Source organism: Dryobates pubescens, chromosome 11 (assembly GCF_014839835.1).
Source record: "Dryobates pubescens isolate bDryPub1 chromosome 11, bDryPub1.pri, whole genome shotgun sequence".
Lineage (NCBI taxonomy): Eukaryota > Metazoa > Chordata > Aves > Piciformes > Picidae > Dryobates > Dryobates pubescens.
This window is the reverse complement of record NC_071622.1, coordinates 25,912,159-25,929,553: the sequence shown is the minus strand read 5'-3', so window position 1 is coordinate 25,929,553 and position 17,395 is coordinate 25,912,159. Positions and strand designations below refer to the sequence as shown.

The 17,395-nt window shown below is 39.1% G+C and overlaps 1 protein-coding gene across 1 annotated transcript in view; it reads left to right on the top strand.

The window, feature by feature from the left end:
* The window catches only part of NEK7 (NIMA related kinase 7), a 67,399-nt gene that overhangs the window by 21,420 nt on the left and 28,584 nt on the right, over window positions 1-17,395 (top strand). The window contains exons 4-5 of the mRNA XM_054165020.1: window positions 8,945-9,007; window positions 10,150-10,260. Of these exons, the coding sequence (XP_054020995.1) occupies window positions 8,945-9,007; window positions 10,150-10,260 (174 nt within the window). The remainder of the gene's footprint in view (window positions 1-8,944; window positions 9,008-10,149; window positions 10,261-17,395) is intronic.

The following is a 17,395-nucleotide window of genomic DNA, read 5'->3' as shown; positions in this document are numbered from 1 at the left end:
TGAGAATATGTTATGGAATTCCACACTTGGAAAAAAAAAAAGGGCAAACTCAAAACATCTCCAAGTAACTTTTCACGTAGTAACCGTGTTCCCCAAGTGCACAGATCAAGAAAGGTATATATGTAACTGCACTTGTAATAGTTGAAAGGAAGTGCTGTTTTGAAAGACTGAAAAATACCGGAAACAAGTATAAACCAATGTTCCCTTCTTTCAAGATACAGCTGAGTTCATATCAAGAGGGTTGGAGCACCTCTACTGTGAGGACAGGCTAAGGGAGCTGGGGTTGTTCAGCCCAGAGAAGAGGAGGCTCTAGGGAGCTCTAGTAGTAGCCTTCCTGTACCTGAAGGAGGATTACAAGAAGGGTGGAGAAAGACTATTTACAAAGGTCTGTGGTCATAAAATCAGGGGTAATGGCTTCAAACTAGAGAAGCACAGATTTAGATTGCATATTGTGATGGTGGTGGAACACTGGAACAGGTTGCCCCGGGAGGTGGCTGGGGCCCCATCCCTGGACATATTCAAAGTGAGGCTCAACAGGGTGCTGGGCAGCCTGATCTAATTGAGGATGCACCTGCTGACTGCAGAGGGGTTTGGACTAGATGACCTTTGGAGATTCCTTCCAACCCAGCCTGTTCTATATTATTATGTTCATGAATAATGCATCTCTCTGGGGGGACCTTGTATAGTAATTAAATGCAAGTGCATCGTGGTATTAAGTGAATTGTAATAATCAAAATAGTTTTTGAGGACCCTGAATGATTTTAGGATTCACAGCTTAACTAGTAGTGAAACAGCAGTTGAGTCACAGAAGATGGGAGGGTAGTGTGCTGATAAAGTTACTGCAGCCAAGAAACATTAAGCCCTTGTAAGTATTAGCATGGGAAGTGGGCTGTTTCTTTGTGGAGGTATTTTATCTTTGCAGTCAGCAATTGTTCAGACATTCAGACCAAAAGTGGTGAAAAATGAAAACTAACTTGATCCAGTGTGAAGTGTCCCCGCCCATGGCAGGGGGGCTAGATCTGGATGATCTTTGTGTTCTCTTCCAACCCTGACAATGCTATGATTCATTTTTGCAGAGGTGGAAGGCAGCTTGATCTAAGGTTCTCTTCAGTATTATTTCCATTCTTTTTGTTTGGAACTGCTTAAGAGAATTTTAAGGCCCTTGCCCTTTAAAAATTTTGTTCTGGATTTAATTTGAAAATTCCCTGGCAATATGTTTAATTTTGAAATGGAAACTAAAGTAGTTCTTTCAGTTCTGATCTTTTGAGATATGTTTGAGGTATTATTTGAAGGGCTTCAGAGGGGATTTTTTTTTTGGTTAGCTATATATATTGCAAAACAAGATGTGTCAGATTTTGTATATTCTCTTCTGGATTTTAATTTTTGTTTCCTCCTGTGCCAACGCATGTGCTGTAAATTTCTGTCGTATCTTGACTTGCTATTCCATTTCTGTGATTTCCTGTGCTCTGCAGGACCAGGAGGCAGGGCTAGTCCTGGCAGTTATAAAAAAAAGAGACTTGCTTGCCCCTTCTGGGAAAACTGTCAGATATATGCTACTTCAAAAGCTGAGATACATTCTAAGAACTTTGATCAACAGTCTTAAAACATTAAGTTAATTCTTCCTTCATTTTCAGTGCATGAAAAACCAAAAAGGTCAAATGTGACTTGAAATGCATGTCAATTAAGGTGGATGTGGAATGCCTGGGTATTGGATGGGAGTCATGAAGTCCAGCCGTTCACTGCTAACGATGAAATTTTTATAACTGTGCTTGCATTAAGAACACAGAGGCATTATATCATGTGTACTCTTAACAGCATTTCTAAAGTCAGGATGCAGAGATGTATCTCGACATCATATTTCCCAATCTGACAGGAGATCTTTTCAATTCATGGAGAAGGCATAATATGCAAGTGATGGTTTCTGTAGCAGAAAAGCTTTCTGGTTTAATTTTTCTTTTCTTAAGTAATAAATTTCTAAGAATATTCTTAATGGTTGGTAGGAAATAGAGTTGAAGGGTTGTGGCTCTCCTGAAGGGCTTTATCCTGATAGTGTTCAGATTGTCTTGAGGTATCCAGTGCAAGCTTTTGGTTTGTCATTGAGGTGCTTACTGCCTAGTGCATGTTAGGAGGGGCTGCACTGTGTAATCATAGAATCACAGACTTGTCAGGGTTGGAAGGGACCTCAAGGATCATCTAGTTATAACCTCCCTGCCAAGGGCAGGGGCACCTCACACTAGATCAGGTTGCTCAGCGCCACATCCAGCCTGGCCTTAAAAACCTCCAGGGATGAGGCTTCCACCACCTCCCTGGGCAACCTATTCCAGGGTCTCGATAAAATTTGTTTTCATTGTTTTGGTGTGGTTTGGTTTTTTGGTGGGGTGTGGGTGGTTGGTTTTTTGTGGTGTGTGTTTTTTTTTTTTTTTTGTGGTTGGGTTGTGGGTTGGTTTTGGGTTGGGGTGTTTTTTTTTGTTTTTTTTTTTTTTTTTGGTGTGAAGAATTTATTTGCTTTTAAGAAGGACGCTGAGACTCTTGAATGTGTCCAGAGAAGTGCAGCAAGGCTGGTGGGAGGCCTCGAGCACAAGCCCTATGAAGAGCGGCTGAGGGAGCTGGGATTGTTTAGCCTGGAGGAGGCTCAGGGGAGACCTTATTGCTGTCGACAACTATTGGAAGGGAGGTTGTAGCTAGGTGGAGAGTGGTCTCTTCTCCCAGGCAACCAGCACCAGAACAAGAGAAGATAGTCTCAAACTGTGCCAGGGGAAGTTTAGGCTCAAGGTGAGGAGAAAATTCCTCACAGAAAGAGTTGTTAGCCATTGGAGTGGACTGCCCAGGGAGGTAGTGGAGTCGCCATCCCTGGAGGGATTAAAAAAAGGGTTTAAAAAGGGATTGGACGAGGCACTTGGTGCCATAGTTTAGTATTCATGAGTTGTTGGGTGACAGGTTGGACTTGATGATCTTTGAGGTCTTTTCCAACCTCATTAATTCTATTCAGAGGGAGCTCTTGTGGGCCTGCTCTCTGATGGAGTATCTTTTAATTTCAGTCATACATTTTTTTTAAATTCAAATTAAAAGACTGATGGTCTTTTAATGTTCATTAATGGTAACTCAGTATGGACAAAAAATGCTGCTTTGTCATGAGGGAAAGACTCTAATCCTTCTGTTTTAGACCTGTGCATCGGTACCACTTTCCACATTTTCACATTGAGAAAGTGTCTCTATATCATAGAATCACAGCATCAGAGAATGGTAGGGGTTGGAAGGGGGCTCTGGGGTTCATCCACTGCACCTTCCATCCTAAAGCAGGTGTGCCTGGAGCAGATTGCACAGAAATGCATCCAGGCAGGTTTTGAAAGTCTTCAGTGAAGGGGATTCTACAGACTCTCTGGGCAGCCTGTTCCAGTGCTCAGTCATCCTCCCAAAGTGAAGAAGTTTTTCCTTAAGTTCAAGTAAAAAAATGCTGTAGTTTTTTGTTAAGTAATGTAGCAGAGAACTGGACTTTCTTCTGCTTCCCCATTTTCTGCCTATTCTCATCTTGCATCTTAAGTACTACATACCTTCCTCTCTGATCTTGCAAGTCATGTCTGTTCTACCATCTTCCCATTTCATTTTTCCAGGCTAGGTTGGCTGCATAGCTGTTCTCTTTGTGTATTTGGTTAGTGGTTTCACTTGTTTAACTCCACCTTCAAGGGATGATGTGACTTAGAATTCTTAGTTATCTTCTCTTTAAGGGTTACTGGCATTATTTTTGCAAAAGGACTTGCCAGTTTTGAGTTCTTATGAAGCTTTCCAACAAGAGTGTTTATTTTCTGCTACTAAAATTTTATTTGGCTGAAATATGTACAATATTGATAAATGTTATAGGAATGTGTACAAAATGTACATTTGTGGAACTTGCTGTGAGCAGAAGCAAGTGGTGGTAAGATGCTGTGGGAGAAAGGACAAGCAGATGGTGACAGAAACCACTCTTGCTGAATTGGTAGTTGCTGCTAGTCCAGATGACATGAAGTAGTATTCTTGATGTGGTTTCCAGTAGGATATGTAGCAGAGTGAAATCTGTTTAATTTGCAGTTTCTAGTAATTTAACAAACAGAATACACTTGATAGTATGTTGTCTTTTTTTCTCATTGTATCCTTTGTGCTTCATCCTCCCCTATGTGGTTTGCCTTCTTGTAGTTAGGGAAGTGGTGTTTAAAACAATTGGATTCTGTCTCTACATTACCTACGTAAAAGCAGAATTAAACCCCAAATCTTCATTGCTTCACTTTCATTAATGTCTAAACCACACTTTGAATCAAAGGAACATCAGGAACAATCATAGATGAACCATGAACATAGCAGTATACTTTTGAGAGCTAGCAGATAAATTCCTTAATATTTTGAGTCTGAGGTCCAGAGTATACTGACTGGGCTGAAAGGTCATGCCTGAGGTAGGAGGAGTACATCTCTACCACTGCCATCCCAGGTAACCCTTGGAACAGAGCTACCAACAGCACCCTGAGGTCCGGTGTGTCATTGTAAGCAATGAGCACTCCGGTGGTCACTTCCAAGAGGGGAAGTGAGCAACTGCTAGATCCTGGAATAAACACTCACAACTCCTTTGCCTATAAGGATATTTTGTAAATATCTAAAGTAATTGACTGCAGGGCTGTATGACTTTGCTTTATGAGCTGTTTTATTTTAAAAACTTAGTTACTCAAATTTTCAAATGTTGTGTCAATCTGCATATTTCAGTAACTCTAGATTCATTAATTTCTGCCTTGCTTTGTTCTGCCTTTCCTTCCCTTTCATTCCAAAATTGGAGACCCCCTGTGTTAGGAATTCAGACAATGACTCTTTTTATCTAGCACTTGCATTCATTATTCATTGTGCATTGTCGGCGGATTGCTATTTCAGGGCTGAATTAGAGATAATTAATCTTAGGAAAGCACTTGTAATTTCACACTTTATGAAGCACTATTGTCTCAGCACAGTAGTGCCAGGGTGGCAAAATACTCTGTTTGTTGTTGCTACTCAGTAGCATATCTCAATATTTATGTGCATTCATATGTTTATTTTGCTTACTAGTTGGTAGATTTACATCTCAGTGGACATGTTGTGTTTTGCTTTGCAAATACTTGGTACAGAATTTCAAACAAATAGGTTAAATTATCATTTAAATGGTGAGGTCAGAAAGACTTTTAAAACCTTTTCAATAGTGACAAGGGAAACTTGGAAAAGTGATGCACTTTAAAGCAAGAGGAATTAAGTGGATTCCTAACTTGTCATTTACTTCAGGTAATGAGTTAAATTGGTAGCTGGTAGTTGATGAGATAAGTGTACACTTAGAAACTAAGGCCTGATGTTTTCCATCTGGTGGTTAAATGTTTCTGTGGCAGTGGCTCTAGCTGCATGTGGGAGTATGTAGGTAAGAACTTCACTTGGGAGGCTGATTTCATGTACTGCAACCTCTTTGTTTAGTTTACACATATACACAGGGAACAGTTCTTGCTCTGTCTTACAATAGCCTAGAAAGGATTCTAAAAATACCAGTATTTCTTGGCAGTACTTTAAACTATCAGTACTTGACATTGATACTTCTAAATAATGAGTAATGAAAAAAAAAATAAATCTATGCTCATACAAAGGTACTGGAGAAGTGATTCAATGCAGAGTTGCCAGAGATCTCTTAGTTGCTTAGCACACAGAGGGGAATGCGTTGGAATAGGTATGCTTGCCCTTCTGCTTTTCCTTTGTTATTAATTGCCCTTCCTATGCTATTAATTGCACTAGGAAATGAAGAAGAGCTAAAAATTGGACTTCTTACTTCACTTATCATTCTTCCTAAGTGGGAAAACTAAATTGCTGAGAGCTTTTAAAACGCTCTCTTAAGTCTCTTCAGCTGTATTTGCCTGATTGATTTTGGAATGTCACAGTAATTGCTAACTAAGGTGTAGTACTTACCACAATGAGATTTTTTTATTACATGAGAAGTGGCAGATCATAAAAATATTTACTGTATTTTTTGCCTATTATTAAGCATTCACAGGAGAAGTAATTCATTTATAGGAATGTTAATCTTGTCATAGTCATTGAAAAGAGGAACTGGGGAAAAATAATTACAATTTTAAGTAAGAGTGTATTATGCTGAGCAATTTGTGCTGAGTAGAGAAATATATCCCTGGCTTGAATTACCCTGTGATCCTGACCTCCTAAGTGGAGTCCAGAATCAGAATTTATTGCTAGTTTAATTAATGCCCTAGCAGTCTAATCAAAATGTAGCAGTTTTTATTGTTAGCCAATTACAGCGATGTTAACACTTTTGTAGTTTAATTACTGGTACTTTCCAATAATCAATGTATAGAGCATCATCAGTGTCTTGAGCTCAGGGAGGAGGATGCTGGTGGTGACTCTGTGGTATTTAGCTGGGTGAGTTCAAGCAGTCAATTGCTAATGCTTGTCTTGATCCAAAAGCTTACAGATGTTTATCAGTCTCATTTTGTTAGACCTTTATTGTATCTGCTGTAATTTCCTTAAGACTGTGCAGCTGTACAAAGCTCATCCGAGTCTAAAAGCAACTTTGTTACAGCTAAGTCACTCAGCAGCAAGCCATGTGCTGCTATGGCTAAAGCCAAGCTCAAATAATAAGTGCAGGCCAAGAAAAGTCTAGACAAAAGGTCGCACGTCATGACGTCATGTCTTCCCTATACTCCCTCAGTTAATGTGCTACTTCTAACATTTAGAACTTTCCTAAGTGTTTCCTGGAAAAATCATTCCTTCATGACTGTACCAAGCACTAGGAGTTTAGTCAAAACTATTAAAAAGCAATGCTTCATTATTCATTCAGAGTTGAGATCTGTAACAGATGCAGACTATTTCTTCTTCTTCATTATGTTCCCAGTCTTAATAGATAAGTTTCTTTTCTGTATTTTCCATTGGCATTACTTATATTAATAACTGTGCCCATAATTTCCTATCTAGTACTCTCCTAGTACATCTGAAATGGCTTTATTTCTTATTGTTAGCGTTCCTTGTGACTTACCCTGCTGGGCTTCTGTTATGTCCCCTACAGTCTCCTCAAATAATTGCTTCTAGTTCAGTTTATTTCCTGTCATCTTGGTGTTAATATACAAGTAGTTGTGAGATGGTTTATTCTCTCTCATTCTTGGTAAGTAGTTTTTTCTTCTTTCTTTTCTCCTTCCTCTTCTTATTAACTACAAGTCTGGCATTTCGGTTCTTGACAGTTCTTGACTTAGAGTTGTCTTTCTGTGGAAAAAGTGAATTTTGAATCCATTGCAGGCTGTGGTTGTGGTTTTTGTTTTTTCTGTTTGTTTCTCCCCCTCCCACCCCCCCTTCTTATGCCAGCTCTGAAGACCAAAAATTGGATGTCTGAAGGGAAGCAGTGGCTAGTCAAGAGCACATGTGCTCTGTGAGAACTGTGGTCTGTGCATGAAGTCTTCAGCCTATTCAGTTGATCAGAATGACAAACTTACTGTGTATAGTGGCACAGAAAATGAAGATGAGGTTTAGCAGATCATGTGTGGACTTCCTGATTTGTTTGAACTTTGGGGAGGGTGAAAGAAGGTGTGATTCACATGGGCAGCTATGCAGTCAGTTTAGGAGAACTTTTTACAGGCATTCGGTAGTCAGGGTGCTGTTAACTCTTATTTTTGTTTCTGGGGTTGATGGCAAGATAAGAAATAGGCTGTCAGCTGTTGAGCTTTTGATCATGCTGAGCTGAAGGAACTAGGTACCAGTGATCTTCACAGCACATAATACATCTTTTCCTGGAGACTATCTAGAAAGAGGTGATGTGTATTGAAAATATGTAAATGGAAAAGGTAATGTCATAAATACTGTAGCAATGACTAAAATTCATAGTGTGTCTCTATCCTTCTTCTGAATGGCTCAAAATATAATAGGCAGACCACACAGAAGTTAATGGTGTTACTTGGATGGGTTTTTTGGTGTGTTTGTTTGTTGGTTTGGTTTGTGTTGGTGTGGTGGGGTTTTTTTTGCTTTGTTTTGAGGTTTTGTTTGGTTTTGTATGTGTTGGTTTGGTTCTTTTTATTTGGAAAGAAATGGCAAATGAGAGAGGAAGAGTTCCTTTAAGTAACACTTGTGTCATTTCAAAGGGAAATCGTTGGTGACATGGAGATACACGTCTGAGAAAGTGAAGTGAGAAGGAGAGCCAAAGGTGGTTTAAAAAAGGGAGTGAAAGTACGAAGGCATGAGTATGTAGACAAATATAGCAGGAAAAAGTTACTCCATAAATTTAAATCAATGAAGAGTTTGGTGGTTAACTGGAGGAGGCAAATATGAGATACGTTGCAAAGTAATTTGGAACAGATGGGAGATGGGGAAAAATGAAGAGGAGAGATGTCTAACTGTAGAAGGCTGTAAAAGTCAAGGTGACAGTTGAGGGCTTAGAAAAAAAGTGCTCTAGTAAACAGAGAACTCAAATCACTTTGCTTGCTAAAGGGAAGGAAATAGGAGAGAAAGAATTGGAGGTGACAATGATGTTTTGATCCTGAGTGAGTGCATGCGTTATGTAGAGTAGAAAAGGAAGACTAGCAAGAAATGAAGGAACAAAAGGCATGCTAGCACCAGTACAGAATCAGTTTGTGATTATGACATGGCAGAAATGGGAAAGGAAGTGAATATCTGGATTAAAAACAGCTTAAAGGAAATAGGCTGAGTTGTTGCTGTGGGTTTGAACAGATAGGCGGAGGTGGCAATGTCACTGGAAAACTTGAACTTACAATTTACTTGTTTCCTACAAGAGAGGTAAAAGAATCAATAAAGCAGTACATAAGAACATTATAGCATAGAAATATTTCTTATTGAAATGCTACATCTTGCCATAAAGTGAATAACTTAAGTTTCTTTATGGATGCTGTGAAATATTAATAATCACTCACGTTGCTATATTTTTATCACTTGATAAAGATGTCTCATCTCTTCTGCATAGATATTTGATTTGATGGATGCCAAAGCCCGTGCTGACTGCATCAAAGAAATAGATCTTCTTAAGGTAAGGGATTTGTTTAATAAATGTGCAGCCATCATCAAAGCATATTGAGGTTTTCATAGCTCTACTTGAGGTGCCCACTATTGCCTGTCTGGAGACCACACTTAAGGAATTTTGTAATCTTTATTGCTTTAAAATTAACGTGGAGAAGGGAATCCTTAGAGGAAAAATGACCAATTTTTCAAGTAGAAGTTTCTGGTAAAGCTGCAGTATTGTAAACAACTGTGTCCTACATAGAGCTGTTCTAGTTTTGAGCCACTAGCTGCCCAGGGCAAAAGGACAGAAAAGATATTTTACCCCTGGCCAGGGAGTGAAATAAAAATACTCCACGCTGGATTGTAAGTTGAAATGGAAGTTCTGTTTACAAATATACACAAAAGGTATTCAGGTGAAAGGAAGATGTTCACAAATTAGGCTTATTTCTTCACCTGGATCTACCAGGCCCAAACCTTCCAGAGCCTCCAAAAAATGTCCATCCAACTCAGCCTCATCAGGCCCACTGCAGTTGCCAAACTGCAACTCCCCCCGCCCCGACCCAGGCCTACCTCAGGCCTACAGCTACTACCCAGTGGCATAGCTGCAGATTTGCTGTAGCCAAGGCCAAGAGAAAGCTTCTCCCCCACAAACCATAAAGATAACAGTGCATGTGTCCTGAGATGGAGAGGACAAGAAAGAATTGGCTGTGCACTGCCTTAAACGGATACAAGAAAAGATAATAGAATAACAAATTACAATATCCTGGGATGAACTGTCTATCCCCTTGGGACTCTACCCTCTGGAGGACTTTTATTTATGGTTATACCAATTAACTCTTGATTTCCCTTAATCTACAACAAGAGCAAAACTCTGATTTGTAAAAATGGATTTTGCTGTTTCAGCTAGCAGTTCAGCATGCTGTTGCAGAGATACATGGCAATACTTACAAGCAAAACTCCTCTAAAATTGTCATGTTGATCCTGAAATGCCATCGTGTTCTTGCAAAATGTTTATCTGTAATTGCTTCTCCTAAGCATATACTTTGTGTATCGTACTGAAATAGATTTTTAGGGCTTGTTTTGTTTGCCTAAATAAGAATGTTTCATTTGTCAGTCTTAGAAGTTAAGATGTGCTCTATGCTAAAATGCATTATTTTTGTGCTTCCTTAGCAACTGAATCATCCAAACGTAATTAAATATTATGCCTCGTTCATTGAAGACAATGAACTGAACATCGTGTTGGAATTAGCCGATGCTGGAGATCTCTCCAGAATGATAAAGGTAGGAAGTAATGTTTTGGAAAACGTCAAAAGCTCATAATATTCAACTTCTTCCACTTTGCATTCTTTGTACTCCTCACTGAGTGAAATGCAGTGAAAATTTTGAACTGTGGAGAATAGTGGAGTGTTTGGACTGATATTTTATTACCTGTGCCCAGCATTGATGCTTATGCAAGTATTTTTAACCGATAACTAGGCTGAAATGATAATAGCACTGGGGAAAAAAAGTTAAAAACTGTACAGCACTGTCACCACCATTTAGAACAGTAAGTTTTGACAATATTCCTGATTTTTGGCACAATTGTATTTTGTGTTCCGTTATTCTGCTCTACATAGTAGTAATGAAAATAGAGAAGGGCTGGTGTCTTAAGGCAAAAGAAATTTCTTCTAGATCTTAAACTTCAACTGGTAACCATTTTAGCAAACAAAGATTAATTGCATCATGGATCTAGTTAAATATTTGAGGCTTAAAAATACACAGAAAATGTTTCATATTTGGTTGAAAGTGTTTTATGCATTGTGGGTTAATTGCATTCTCTTGTGGTTTTTAAATGCCTCTTTAGCTAATTGGAAAAAATGACCCAAGACCTGTTATATAACCATTGTATTCTGAAGCTATATTAACTTTTAACTAGCATTTTTACCATTGCTTACCATCTGACAGCTGCTTACCCTCTTTCCCTACATTTTTTTTTTCCACTGGGTCTTGGGTACACCCTTTGGTGTACTTCCTTGTGTGCACACCAGCATTACTGTTGTCAACACAGCACAAGTCTGGGAACAAACAGTGCCAGTCCATTAGCATTCACTCAGTAACAGCCAGGCACTGAACAGAGTTCTGCTGTTTTACTTAGAACCTACATGAATAGAAAATGTTAATTTCTTCATTAATGACTTGCATACAGATTTTCTTGGAGCTTTTGAAGAACATTCCCATTTAGATTTATAATTGTAAGGTAGGATAGTAAAAGTTTTGGTTCTAAACAGGTTGACAGCGTTCTGTTAATATTTATATCCAAATCTGGTATTTCTCTTCAACTCATGAATTATTGATTCTGTGGGCTTACATTTCATAAAACATAAAGGAAGGTTTGTCTTTCCTTTTGAATGTTCAGTTTTGACACAACAGTTATTAATATGAGTACTCTGTGACAGATTGCCTTATGGCATATCTGGTCTTATGACCCATTGAAGCTTTTTCTCCTGTGTTTTTTATTTTTTATTTATTTTATTTTTAAAAATTATTTTTAATTTTAAATGCATTGTGTGAATAATGACTTCTTCTGTGCAGTTTGCCTCATTACACCATGTCCAAGTCAGTGGGTATTTCTTACAGACTGGATCTTGGAGGCACTTTGTGATTGTCCTTATAACATAGGGATCATGTTTAATGTAGCCAACCTCGATTGCTGTTTGATGTTAATGACAGCCTATCAGGCTATTATTAAATATGTATGAGGTGTCATAATACACTCTGTCTTCATGCTGCTGGTGGAGGAAATGATTTGGTAGACTACTTGGACAGTAGGACTTGAAATGTGGAGTTATATAATGTCTTCTTAAAGACATGTTTTAAAAATTGTCGGAAAAACAAATAATATGCAAGGTTATGGAAGCTTCCTGGCAGAATGGTTGCCTGTCTCACTACTGAGGCTGGTGGTCAGGTGCAGGTCAGGAGCTTCTGAATGTGTTGCTTTTGTGGACTTAGTAGTGGATCATGCCCCACTGTTCATGCAGCATGGCAGAGAGTGGAGGCTCGTACTGCTACAGGAGCTGATGACTGGTTGTGTTTACAGGCTAGCTGCCTGGGATAGCTGGAAGGCTACTAGCCCATGAGTAACCATTCTCACTGCAGTGAAGCTTCTTATATTGCTGAGAATGGAAACTTGGTTTTTCCAAGCTGTTTTCTGGCGGATTGCTGTCTTGGGAGTACGCTACAAACAGAGCTGTTTTTTGAGGCAGCGGGGTTATCAGATGATATGTTGATAGCACATGTTACCTACAGTTGGGCTTTGTTTAATTGCAAGAGTAATAATTTTATTTTGTTGTGACAGTTGGGTGTTTTTTTGAGAGTATGAAGGTAGGGGAGCACATGTGTCAAAAAGAGATGTAGTACCAGAATTTATCAGGTCAGGTGTTTACCCCTTCCCAGGGCATGACCTGATGTTTTGGGAAACCCTTAGCTATGAAGTGACTCTATTGTTTGACTATCACAAAATGCATTGATTTACAGCTTTAGCAGCTGCAGGAGATGGGTGATTTTCACGTTTGGATGGCTGGTGGGACAGTGATGATGTCTCTGAATGGAAATGTTGTGGAAGCTGTGTTCTGCTGCCCACGCCCCTGTGTAGCAGGAGAGTAACTCTTTTTGCTGTTAGGGTTGCCAAAGATGTAACTGTGTGAGAATCTCTTCTCAGTTTGTCAAAATACAACCTTTTCATACTAAAATGCTACATAGCAGCTGACTGCTTGAGGGTGTATGTTTCAAAAAATGATGTATTTTAGCAGATGGCTAAAAAAAAGTATTATTCTACCCAGATGTATGTATGTTTATTCTTTTAAATCTATTTATTTTAAAATAACTTGTACTTGCAATATTGTAAGCCCCTTGTGCATTGAAACAGAGACTTAAAACTTGGAAAGGGGATTTCTTAAAAATTTTTTACAATAATGACTGAGAGTACTTACCTAAACTTACCCTTCTAACTTCTAAAATCTTCTAAGCACACACATGTGCTTAACAGAGCTTGCTGGAGTATAGCAGCTGAAGTGTAGAATTCATGTACACGTAGAGCTGCATGAACTTCTCGCATCCCTTAGTGCTGACAGCGCTGTGTACTACTGGAGTGACTATGAATGCAGCTTATAGTGTGGATGACTGAAATGGCTTTGCCAGAAATAGCTTTTTCCAGATGCTTTGGATGGGCTGAAGGTTTCCAGTCTCTGAGGGTGTTTATTCTTTCGAACAACATAATCTCAGATGAATGTAGAGAAGACAAAAGACTAAGCAGACAGAAGAGTAAGCTGGGGCAAGCTGCTAAGTGATCCATAAAGAAGGAGAGGCAATCTCACAGGGAAAAGGGAAGACAGTGAACTGGAACTAGCTGGTTAACAGTTTTTCAGAGAAGACAGGCTGAAAGTTGTGACACAGGGCAGTAGAGGCTGAGTGGTATAAAAAGAATAAGAGTAATGGGTTGGAAAACTCTGGACTAGGAGCCGTAGCACTGGACATGAGCACAGTGAGATTAGAAAAGAGCTAGTGTATTGGCAGAGGGAAAGGATCCTACAAACTGACTACCAGGAGAGAGAGAGCATGAATGGGATAACTCATAGTGGCTGGGAACAGGATACAATTGTGTAAATGTAGAAAATGGGATGAAGTGGTAGAAACATGGGACAGAAAAGAGTCAAGCTGCATAGGAATTACAGATCAAATACAGGGGAACACAAAGAACCTGTCCTGCAGCATACTGCCAGGCAGAATGTGGGATGGGACCCAAGGTTAAGGCAAATTTGTTGGCAAATTCCATCAGTTACCTGCTGAAGGATTGCATGCTGCTATGCAAGTTACTTAGTCAGCTGCGCTGTTTGTTGTGGCTGCAGAAGCGTCAGCTCTGGTAAGCTGTACATAGTGGTATCATAGAGAGCCTGCTCTTCTGGGGCTAGTTCTATGCTTTGTTTGATCTAGTGAATGGCTTGATTCTGCAAAATCAAGCATTCAAAGGCTAGAAAATCCTGCAACTGAGAATCTAATGCTCCAGTGAATTCCAGGTTTATGTCTTCTATTCAGTGTTAAGGGTGCAACTACTCTGAGTAGCAATCACAAGGGTGCAGTACATGCAACCACCATCTGTTGCGTCTGTGCTGCCTTCTTTGCTACAGTGGTAGCTTTTAAAGCAGGGAATTCAAGACAAAGGTTTCATGATTAATACAATTGAATGCTCTTCCAAAGACTACCCTTACTGTTTCTAGAACTGTTCCTAAGGGGTGCTGTATAAAGAGCTTTTTTTTTTTTTTTGGGTAGAAATTGTAGTTGCTTATTCTGTATTTCTGATAATCAAGGTAAGACTCTGGGGTTTGATTTGTAGTAGTATTGAGCATTCACAGCTTCATCTGTTCTGAGTGGGAACTGTGCTTTGAAGATGAACTGTTTCATAAAGCTAAGTACATGGAAAAGGAGGCACTTAAATTGGTGCCAGAATTAATTAACACTTTTGATCTTAATTCTTTGCCCCCATTCTAATCTATAAAACAGGGATATTACTACCTCATAATTTCTAAGGCCATTTGTGATGATAAAATTAAAGTTTATTTTTATTAATTTGACATTCCAGTGATACATACCAGGAAACTGTACCCCTCCCTGAAACTTACATTTGCTAGTAGGTGTTGAACAGTGCACAATAAATAAAGCCTAAAGACATTTCAAGCTGCTCATTAGCTGAGTGTCGTGAATGAACGAGAAAAGGGTCTTTGGGCATAAAGAAAACAGAACTGAAAACTGCACTCACTCTCAACAGGGAGGAATTATGGTGGCTTTAATTCTGAGATTTTTCTTATACATATATTTACATCCAAATACTTCAAGTCATGATTGTGGGGAAAAAAATATTAGAAGTGTCTTTTTGTGTTTGTGTTTTCCTAATACCCATTTGTCATAGTCTATAAATGCAAATTTTAAACCATCAAATCTGGTTTTCATCAGTATCTGTTGTGCCTTCTTCCCCCTTCCCCCCACTTCCCCGTGACTGCTACATTTAAAGAACAAAAACCCTCACTACTCACCCCACCCCTTCCCACCCCCTCCCCAGTGCCAAACCTCCTGACTTCTAGTCTTTTTGTTTAGCATATGGTTGTGTTTTGTATTATAGAGTGGTTTGGCACCTTGCTGAAGTGACATCATTAATAAATGTTAAAGCCTCAAAATATTTTTTTCTCAATGTGTTCTTCCCCCCCTCCCCCCCCCCCCCCCCCATTCTGTATCACCTTAACTCTTATCTTTTTTATGTACTCATTTATGAAAAGAGTTAAAGATACCATGTGGCTTGAAGAAGCATCCAATAGGTTAGGATACTGTAATGCAGTATGTGCTAATTACAGATCAAAGCTAAATTATTTTGTGTGCTTTTTCTTAAAGGAGAAACCTGGAGCTTTGAACCAGTTGGGCCTATTTTTTGCCACTAGCCTTTCTTTTTTTACTCCCCACAGCTGAAAAATAGTGCATCCTTATTCAGCTTGGTGTGTATATAGCAGGTAAAAAGAGGAGTTGAGTGTTCTCAGAGGACATGGCCGCTCTGCAAATGGAGCTGTGAAGTCCTAAAAGAAAAAGAGCAAAGGTATAGAGCCCTGCCAAGGTAGGAGAGCTGGTTCTGGTGTTTGCTCCCCATATGTGTGTTGCTAGGACATCTTAACAGGTGCTCAGCTGTCCCTTCTGTTCTCAGCCACATGTAAGCAGAATGAGAGCAGCAGCAGCAGTTTACCATGTGCCAATTACCTACGTGTGCTGGTGGAAGAAAAGCTTACTGCTTCTTAAACTTATAACCAGTGGGGTAATTGGGCTGGTTAGTTGCCAGGCCTCCTTGTTAGTTTTTCTGTGAATTGACCATTGTCTTGTGTCTACCACTGGAACAATTAGAACAAGCAGGCAGGTTTTCTGCTAAAATAATTAGACTGTCAATAATGTTTTGTCTTGTGGACAGTTTCATTCATAGGCATCACACCTGAAGCCATTGTGTAAGCCCACTGGCAGTACTCACTGGGACAGTAAGGATGTCAGTCAACTATGACTTCATTTACCCATTACACAGGCTCTTCAAATAGCTCTAACGGGGGTAGAAATCCTTGGGGTATTTCGTCTCCACCTTTCTCCAGTGGTGCTAGAATTGTCTGGCTCCATAAATCTTTAAAGAAAAGGGAGAATTGAAGCATTTTGTTACATAGTATGTCTAGGTGCTTTTCTTGTTTGAAATGCCCTGCAAACAAAACTTAGAGGAGATTTTTAGGCTTTCACACAGTTGTTTTTGAAAAAATGTGTGATGTCAGTGTTTGTACTTTGAGTAACTTCCTGAGAATGGAGAAGACTTTTTAATTTGTCTGCCTTAATTGCAGTAGAACAAAAAAAGTTGATGGTAACCTCCCTATTTGCTGTGGCATGCTGCTGGTTTTTATGAGGAAGTTGAGTTAATGATTCAAGCACAAGTTTCACCTCTACATGCTGTACCAGTTTTCCCAAGGGGATTTATTGGAGAGAGGTGGATGTAAACAAATACTGTTGGATTTAAACATATAGCCATGTGGTTTTAAAAGCCTTCTTCAGCAATAACAGCAGAGACAATGAAAAGGATGTGGTACTGGAAATTTTATTTTAGTGACTCTGCAAGTAGGTCTGACCCCAGTGGGTGATCTTTAGCTATAAATGCTGTGTGCACTTTTATTTGCATGAGCAAAACTGTTAGGTGCAACAGAGTGACTACTCTCTAAGGAAAAATGAGAAGAATCCTTGCAGAGGCAGTTGGGTAAAAAAAAATAATAAAATAGTGACTTTGCTCCGAGCTTTCTGAGGCTTCTGAGTTTAACCAGCAGTCGTCTTAATAGCCTGGTTAATAGATCATTAATATGAATACATACTAGGAATGGAAAATATGACATTTCTTACTTGCATTTTTCTGGCAAGGTTTTCTATTTCTCGCAAGTAGCTGTCTTGATTTGATTGGCATTGAAAGAAGAAGATTGCATTTGAGAAGATGTTTTTATCTCATGTGGTGGGTGTGTGGTGGGGGTATATATTTCATTATTTATTAGGAAAGACCATAGTTTTGTTCTACTTGAATTAGCAAAATTGTTTTGTCTATTAGTTTTTGTACTGTGCTTTTTGTCTTTTGTTGCTATTGGCTAAGTATTGACTACTTGTTCTGTAATGAGAGGTACTGTATATTGACTACTTGTATACTGAGGTAACTAATAGGGGAAGACTGATTGTTTTAAAATGCATGTTTCTGTGGATTCTGGAAGGGAAAAAAAATGTATGGCATCTTCAGTAATTGGAGATGTAAACAATTGTAAAGAGTTTGGAAAAAGAACAATGCAAATTTTTAATTTATTAGTTACATTATTTGCCACGTGCTCACTACTTTCTG